Below are 9,293 nucleotides of genomic sequence, written 5' to 3'. Positions count from 1 at the left end.
ATCCACAAACTTATGACCAGAAATAGAGAAGTAATTTACTGCATGACCACACCTGATTAGCCTTATTTTTGCAGTCTGCTAGAATATACAAAAACCCAAATGCCCAGATAACTGGGTTAATTGAAAGCTTAAGGCTGCAGAATTAAACTGAGGCCATTCCTAACTTCTCAAATAAACACCAGAGATTCTACAGCACCATACCCAAGACAAGCAGTGGGTTCTTCAGTGTCCTGGCCAATAATGATCCTTCAAACAATATTACAAAAGCAGACTATACGCTCATAATCTCATTGCTGTTTGTAAATTGGCTGCTGCTTCTTGTATTATAAACGTGACTGCCCTTCAGAAGTGCTTAATCAACAGTAAAACACAGACAACTGCAGGTCATTAGAGACACTTCAGAAATGCGAGTCTTTTTCTCACCGAGCACCGCCAGGGTCACATTGCTGCCTGTGCAAGGAAAGTGGCTACCACATTTGTTGCTTTTTTTTTTGGTGTGGCTTCCCAGGCCATTTCAAAGCTCAGTTAGAGTTAATCATATTGCAATGTGTCTGGAGTCACCGTAAGAGACATTAAACAATGACTACATTTCAAATGATAAGTATACAGCCCCCTTGAGCCAGCTCTGTCATTTGATAATAGCTGACCTGATAGCGCCCTCAATTTCTGCGCAACCCTGCATTCTCTGCCCCCAGAGAAAATAATTCTACAGTCTACCTACCTTTACAGAAATTACTTTCCACTTCCACCTTAAATATTATTTTTAAACTGCCTCTTGTTCTAGGCTCCCTCATAAGGATCATTCTCTCAGTTCCCATGTGGTCAAGAACACGCAGAATCGTACATGTTTAAGAAAGATCATGTGAAAGGTATTATATAAAAGACAATTGTTAATAAAATTTGGAGGAATTGAAAAGGAAGGAAGAAATTAAATCATTCACTAGTTGAAATATTTGGGTTTGAATTTCAGGGAGCTAGGTAACATTCTTGCTAGGTGCCAAATTGTGGCAATGCACTTAACTAGATCCACTGGTTGATCCAGACAGAACTATTATCTTGGTTAGACAAGCCAATGAATCTTGTGTGTGGGCATGCACAGGTAACGACTTGCATTCTTATGGCATCTCATGCCTTCTTTGCAGAAACATCCTGTGGTGTTAGTTACTTCACACCAAGCGCTGTTGTATTGTTTGCTATTTCACATGCAAAAGTGCCACAGAGATGAATGACCACTCAATCTAATTTTGGACAATATTGGTTGAAGGAGGAATTGTGCAGGAATAGGATCTTTAATGTTTACTTCAATCACCAGGACAGGTAGATTGGACCATCATGTTAACACCTCCAGCATTCTGTCATTCCTACACTAAGCTGTCAACCTAAATGTTGCGGTCTTAAGTCAGGCTTGAGTCTACAATATTCACACTCAGAAATATGAATGTTGTCAAAGCTGAAACCTTATGTAGTTCACCAACTGCCTGGCATATATCTAATTTGTTTTGGGTAAAGCTGTTAACGAGCAATAGCGATGGGTTAGTTCAATCAATTCAAATGTTCACTGTAGTTTAATCTTTATTTCAGGATCTTTGAGACAAAAAATAAAATTCCTATTTTCTACTTTTATCCATTTATAAGAACTGCTCATTAAAGACCAGGCACAGTACAACAGAAAAGGCTCCATGTTCATCAATTTCAAATCTTGGAAGATTTTAATTCCAGTTCATTCAGAAACAATATGGGATTCTTCTCAACATTTTAAACTTTTTAAAAAATCTTTACCTGTGGAATGATTCCAGGTTGCACTCATTTTAACACAGAGACTGAACAAACTCATTAGTTTGAGTTATTCGCCAAGATCTTCACCTTTCCAGTCAGTGACATTAATTAATTTGATGAGGAGCTGACAGCAGACTGAACTGATTGCAGCATCAGGCTGGTTCCTGTGCTGTCCACGAACAGGCAGCAGCAATCTCAAACTGTTTAAAGCATTGGCGGGCTGGCATTGCAGCAGTCCTATTCTCTTCACTTCCGCAAATGTCTGTCTATATGCAGCAGCAGTAAGAGGGAGTGAGACAGGCACTTGTGGGGTTGGCAGGTTCTTTGTGGCTGTGTGTCATGTCAGCTGGATGTAGCAGATGTACATAATATTGTTTTGGGAATCCCCAGCAACCTCCTTTTATCACATGCCCTGTTTGAGAACATGTCAGATGGGCTGGCTTTTGCACAAACTGGAAGAGAGTTTGGGTTGGAGGCAGGGCAGTGTCCATCTAACTCCAGTCTTCAAACATAGCAGGTGGACAAAGTAGTGACACTACTTTACCCAGCTCAAAACAAGGGAGATGGCGGCAGACTAGATAAATTAGAGTGTGAAATGAAAAACTGAACCAGCATGGCACTTGTGAAAGATCCAGATCCTCAACATCAATAACAAGAGATTCTCAAACCTAATGATTAAAAATGCAACATAATGAAGCACGCAGTAAAAAGTCCATGTGGTGCTATGTATACATACCATGATAAGGAGCTCCTCCTTCTAAGGACAGAACATGCAATACTATTATTACACAGTCCCCCCCCCACCAACTGAACTTCATCTGGGTACTTTGCAACTTAACCATCTTCAGAGCTACACTTTTTTTTAAAAAAAAAGGGGAGGTTACACCAATTTACAGTATACTCCAAATTCTGTTTGCGAGGAGAAAAAGAAGGAAAGTATCAGAGACCCTGCTGTTTCCTAGGACTCCCTTTATTGAGAGGGGGTAATGTTGAAGTGGTACAGTATCTAACTTCAGATTGCCTGTAAGGAAAAGCACATCAGAAGAGGAGTCTTCGTTTTATCATTTGAGGACACTATGTTAGTCATTTGCTTTCTTCAATTGCCGAGAAGAGATTCAGACTTTCACTAGTACATCTATGGGAAGGACTGGACACCTCATGCTGCAGTTGGAAGAACAGGGTTGAACAGTTTGCAAAACCCAAGAAGAAATAAGGATCTTGTGAGGCTGCGCTATTGTTCAGTTCAGTTCAGTTTGCTGTGCATCCCTCGGTTTCTGGTTACATTTGAAGTATTAAACTCCATTCAGAAATACTGAACATTCAGAGCAGGACTCGAACCATTACACGATACAAAATTGTTTTAATCCCTTCCAGCCTTTCCAAACTTCAGCCGCGGAAGCCAAAGAAACCTTTAATGTAGCCAGTGAGGCCTCCTCGCCCTTTCTGTTCCACTTTGTCCTCCAAGGCCGGGAATGTTGCATGGTTGAGAGCCAGGTCAAAAAACAGAGGCTTGCATGGAATTGGCTGGAATTCCGGTGGAAACCGCACCAGATTGGCATTTTTAGTGACCAATGAGGGATCGATGCGAAAAACATCCAAACACTCTCTGAGAGGCTGTGAGAGAAACAGAGTTTAGTCACATCTAGAGCCCTAACATGCAAAGGCACAGCTTAAACAGTGATCACCAGAGGGACTACCATCACAACGTGTGAACTGGTGAGCTCAGTAATCCTGGTAGGTGAACTGGGTTATATACCAGACCTTTCTCCAATGTCACCTCAACACTTCCTAAAACCACATACTTCATTTCTTAAAATGTCTCCAACTTTAATTTCACACTTTTGAAGATGGTGACCCATTAAGGTACATTATAATACACATTAGTGGAACTGCAGACAAAGGTCACTGCTCTTTGTGTACTAATTTGACCAAGGGGACAGTCCTGTCCTCAACAAGTGTCCACACACAACCAGCCACTTGGTTTGTGCTGTTTCTCCCTCACCTTGCTCAGAGACTGTGAAGCCAACCACAATGCTACAAATCATTCCAAGTTGGGAGAAACTGATTCAATGTTGACTGACTATGGACTGCATGGTTCATAGAGATTTTTACCCACTAACAGAATAACTGAACACATTCCAGCACAGTGCGAGAGATCACTGACAAAATCTTATGAAAGGAGAGTTTTTTGCCGTTGAGAGTGATCATCTGGAATGCACTTCCTGAGAGAGTGGTGGAAGCAATTTTGAAACAGACTTGCAAAATGAAATGCTCTCAACCCATTAAATTGAGGAAACAAAATACAGGAAAAAGGAGAAGGAGTTATGGGAAGGGCTGTGATGGGATTAATTAAATATCTTTTCCCAAAGAGTTGGTAGCCACACTGAACAAATTGCCCCTCTTGGTGCTGCTTAATTCTAACGACAGGAGGAATATGGGGTAAGGGGAGGTTAGAAGCAGACAGCATGTCCTCAACAGTTTCAAGGCACTAATAGCTTCATTTCTTGGGCTTTTGCATTTTTAACCTAAAGGTTCCACTCTACTGATAGCATTCCCCTTAAGACCACAGAGCAGTTCTTAACATCTAGAACATTCTCTTCCTCGGTGAAATATGTGCAAGAACAAGGAACAAAATTAAGACAATTTCCATTCTGTCAGCATCATTGCTTGCCTTCCTTATGTCCTCCTTATAGTACTCAGTTACCTGGGCTGAAAGGACAATCCACTGAAATCTCCTGAGGGGCTAAGGAGGAAAGATGGCAAACTACATTTATGGAGATGTGCTTGATCTCAGTCAGAAGGACGATCAGATTACATTCAGCATCTTAGGCAGGTTGGTGTTGGAAGATCCCATTTACAACTATTAAACCTTTTCAGTTGATATTCAGATCTCCCAGACTGTGAAAGGACAAAGCCCTCACCGCAACATGTAGTAAGTTACTTTACTAAATATAAACAGATATACAAAACAAGGTCCGCTCAATAATCCAATGAAAGCTGGGAGAACAAGCATAATCAGGTTTATCCTCTACCTGAGACGCGGACAAGGTTCAATGCCCTACTTTCAGTTTGTAATGAGCGTAATAATGGAAGGCTGGATCATTGTAAAAAACCTCTAAATAATTGGCTATGACAGCACACAACACACTCATCCAACATTCAAGTGTCACTACAAGATGCTCTCCTGTTTACTCTCCATGACCTTGAATATTCCTATTTTTCAAACAACTTTGAAGTAGATTGAACAGATCTGTTTAAATCACTACAAAATTTCACATAACAGGCATTCCTCAAGAGAGATTTATTTCCCCAAAACATTTTTTATTCCCTGTAAGTAATGCTGATAAAAAGAGAAACATTTTGAGGAAGCTGTTCACCAGGATTCATAAGAAATACCAAAGTAAAAGGAAAACAACATTGTACCATACGAGGTGGAAGAGCTGATTGATACACCAGTAGACTGTTAAAATTTTAAACTCATCAGGTTGACAAAACTTAGCAGTTAACTATCAGTCATCATGAATGGGTGCATTCTCCATGCCACACTTCTATTAATCAGTCCACTGGACAAATAATCAACACTCTTCTCTCATACAATAGAAATGACATTTTCCTTTACATTGCTAATTCTTGAGAACTCTCTTAATGAGTGAAATACGAAAAGCTTTGACAGAAATGTATGTTTTTCAATATTTGAATTCTGTACTACCAACGAATTCTTGCGACTACCTTGAAATGTGTGTTTTGATTAGGAAAAAACTGTAACCCTTCATAATTTTGACGATCTCTAAGGAATCACAACGGAAATTCTCTGAGCAGCAATGTTTCCCTGTGGTGATCGCAACTTCAACAGTCTCAAGATGGGAATATACTCTGCCAAACACTTGATATAGTTAATTTGATTGAACAAATGTGGTGATTTACAATTTTGTTTGCGCTATTCTTTCTGACAATTTGTTTGCCATATCTTCAAATCCAATTTCCTCGAGTGACAGCTGCCACAAGTGTCTAGGAAACCCTTACCTTGCTGTCTTTGACTTGAAGCTGTGACACCATCTCTGAGACATCCTCTGTGTCTGTGAACAGTGGTTATGAAAAACATAATTGCATACCATAAGCAATTTACAATACCTCCACATGCATAGGACAGTACTAAAGATACTTATGCCGAAATATCCTCTATTCTTTCATGGGACATAGCTTTGCTGCTCGGGCCAGCATTTCTACTCACTCTTAACCACCTTTAACCTGACTGAGTTGTTCGGTTATTTCATGGAGCAGTTAAGGATTTATTACACTGCTGGGAGTCTGTAGTCATACATAGTCCAGATAAATAAGAATGCCCAATTTACTTCACTAAAACACGTTAATGAACCAGACGGATTTTTACAAGAATCGATGATAGTTGTCAGTATTACCATCACCAAGACAAGCTTTATACTGCAGATTTATTTCAAATTAAAATCCACCATGGGGGGATTTGAACCCCAGTATCCAGAGGATTAGCCTGGGTTTCTGGATAACTAGCTTTCAGTATTACCATTCCACCACCATCCCTCCAACGAGCATCAGATTCTCAATCTTTCCTGGATTTCCCCATTCATCTTGTCTAGACAGCTGATGATTTTGAATATCTGTACCAAATCTCCACTTTTCTCAAAGAATAACCATCCTAACTTCTCCAACAAAACAACATGTCCAACCTTGCTCAACCCTGGAACCTTGCTCCACCAGATATATCTTAATGACTTGAATCTTGTCTGCAAGGCACAGTTTAAAAACTACAGCTCATGCGAAACTTGGAACCATTGCAAATCATAAGCTAGTATAGAATTTTGAAAGGACATAGGTTGGTGAAATGTATGCATAAGTAGTAGAAAAAAATGAAGGGGTACGAAGTGATTTATTTTGGTAGGCAGCACACCAATGCAATACAAGATAACGGTAAAATTGTAGATGGGGTATAGGAGCAGAGGACCCTGATGCATACGTGCATAAATCATTAAGGGTGGTAGAACAGGTTGAGTGTGTGGACTCTAAAGTATATGACTTCATGGGATTCCTCAGCACGGACCAATATTACAAAAGCAAAGAAGGTAATGTTACAACTGTGAAAATCGTTGGGTTAGCTCTGACTAGTGTGAGCTGAAAATGTTTTGCTGGCACAGCGCAGGTCAGGCAGCATCCAGGGAACAGGAGAATCGACGTTTCGGGCATAAGCCCTTCTTCCTGAAGAAGGGCTTATGCCCGAAACGTCGATTCTCCTGTTCCCTGGATGCTGCCTGACCTGCTGCGCTGTGCCAGCAAAACATTTTCAGCTCTGATCTCCAGCATCTGCAGTCCTCACTTTCTCCTCTGACTAGTGTGATACAAGCAGTACTGAGCATTACTGTACAGGAAATATGTGAAGGGATTAGAGAGAGAACAGAAAAGATCGTGAGGCAGCTCAGATATAAGGCTTCCTTTAATCATATTGCTACTGTACCTTTTATTCCATAAGTTGTAACTTTACTAAACATATATGCAATGAGTAATTCGCCAACTATGCACACCAGGTACAGATGGTGACAACTATTGCAAAACCTTCTGTTGCTAGGGAGCTAGCATGCATCAGTATACAGAAGGGAAGTATTTTTTCCTTCAGAGATTAAATTATCTTCTCCATTAAATAAAGAAGGAATCCCAATACTAAGCAAAGAATTCCAGTACTTTTTTCAGATACATCCCTGCAAATAAGCCCACTACCTCTTCATGACATACACATTTAAAACAACCTCCCAACATATGCACCACTAAAATAGTAAGATACTTCGTATAGAGGAGCAATTAATGACCAGAAGTTGACACTGATCAGCATGAAAGGCTCTTAGGATAGTTGATTAAACTTGATCAAAAAGAAAGCTTTCAGCAGTGTCTTTAAGGAAGAAAGAGGCAAAAAAAAAGAGGTTTAGTGAGGGAATTCCAGAGTTTTGGGATAGGCATTGAAGGCATAGCCACTAAGGGTAAAAGGAAGATGTGCAATTGGTCTGAACTGGGAATGTAGAAGGCTCAGGCAATTTAAGGACTTTGATAAGGAGAAATTTCGAAACAAGGATGAAAACCTTTACATTGACGGACTATTAGATTTGTGGTATGATGCAGATCAACGAGCACAGCTGATGGATAACAGAACTAGATGAATTAGGATAGGAGTAGCAGGAACTGTATCTGAGCTCAAGTTTACGGAGAGGCCAAGGTGCAAGATTAGCCACAAGGTCACTGAAACAGAGAGGTCTGAAGGTAGCAGCAGAATGAATGAGGCTTTCAGCTGAACTGATGCAAGGGTGGAGCTCATCACACCAAAAGGGTGAAAATAAATATGTGGGTGCCAGAGTGGTCTGTGGTAGGATGTCCAGTATAAGAATTAAATAGGAGCTTACAGTTTCAGTAACAAACAGAGGACAGGGAGATGTTCTGGTATCAGTGGCTAGGGAGTGATTTTAAGCTAGGGACCAAAGACCAAAGCTTTAGCCTTCCCAATACTTCAACTAAAGGAAATTTCTGCTAATCCAGTGCTGGATGACATACAAGTAGTCAGGCAATTTAGGGAAGTGAAGGGGGTCAAGACGGAAATTATTCCTTCCTGCCCAAATTTGGCTGTTTCCATTTTATTGGAAGTTCCACATAGTTTGAGATAACTATCATGCTATATTAGCAATTTTTGAGACGTTGGAAGAACTGAAAAAAAAACATCGGACAAACTAGCAGGAAACTTGCTACCATCGTACATGAACACCAACTAGCCACTCTCACTAGTTTCTATATTTACAAAGAAGGACACCACTTTGACTGGGACAACACACACATCCTAGGACAAGTGAAACAAAGACCCGCACGAGAATTCTTAGAGGCTTGGCATTCTAACCAGAACCCGATCAACAAACACATTGATTTAGGTCTTATCTACCTCCCCTTGAAAAAAAGAACCAGAAATGACATCACCCACCTTAAGAAACCCAAGAGCTATAAATAGAGAGGTGGGACATATCACCAGCACTTCACCGGAGACTCTCATTGATGATGTTACCCAGTATGGTGACAAAATGTCTGAAAACAAGCCTTCAAGCTCAGCAAGCTAACTTACATACTTATGCTACATGATTAAATGCCCAGGTACTCACCTAGAATAGCAGCTGCCTGTACTGAGTATTTCTCAGCATTGACTCGTGCTGCTAGGTCCTTCACATCAGGGAGATCCTGCACAGAAGTAGCACCACATTAATCAAATGCTTCTGTACAAGTGGTCAGGAGTTAACTTTGTGGCATCTATATTACATTTTTCTCAACAGCTTCATAGTTCTCATAAATACTGCTTTTGTACTGCAATACAAACACTGTACTTGCACACAGTTGCACGATCAGAAATTATGCTTACCTACACTCAATTCAATACTCATTTAATTCTGAGACATATTACATTTGGAGAACACATTAGTTCAAACTTTGTATAATTGAGGCACGAAGCAAGGAAATGTAAC

At 40.3% G+C, this 9,293-nt stretch overlaps 1 protein-coding gene across 1 annotated transcript in view; it reads right to left on the bottom strand.

The window, feature by feature from the left end:
* Positions 1–1,686: 1,686 nt before the first annotated feature.
* srp68 (signal recognition particle 68) overlaps positions 1,687–9,293 on the bottom strand; it is a 61,483-nt gene continuing 53,876 nt past the window's right edge. Inside the window, exons 14-16 of the mRNA XM_088000417.1 lie at positions 8,937–9,012; positions 5,800–5,852; positions 1,687–3,390 (exon numbers count right to left, since the gene is read on the bottom strand). Of these exons, the coding sequence (XP_087856543.1) occupies positions 3,163–3,390; positions 5,800–5,852; positions 8,937–9,012 (357 nt within the window). The 3' untranslated portion in view covers positions 1,687–3,162. The remainder of the gene's footprint in view (positions 3,391–5,799; positions 5,853–8,936; positions 9,013–9,293) is intronic.

Source organism: Chiloscyllium plagiosum, unplaced genomic scaffold (assembly GCF_037043375.1).
Source record: "Chiloscyllium plagiosum isolate Xiang-an unplaced genomic scaffold, Cpla_swu_hap1 HiC_scaffold_25, whole genome shotgun sequence".
In the NCBI taxonomy this organism is placed as follows: domain Eukaryota; kingdom Metazoa; phylum Chordata; class Chondrichthyes; order Orectolobiformes; family Hemiscylliidae; genus Chiloscyllium; species Chiloscyllium plagiosum.
Note: the sequence above shows the minus strand (reverse complement) of the source record. Positions and strands in the feature narration are given on the sequence as shown.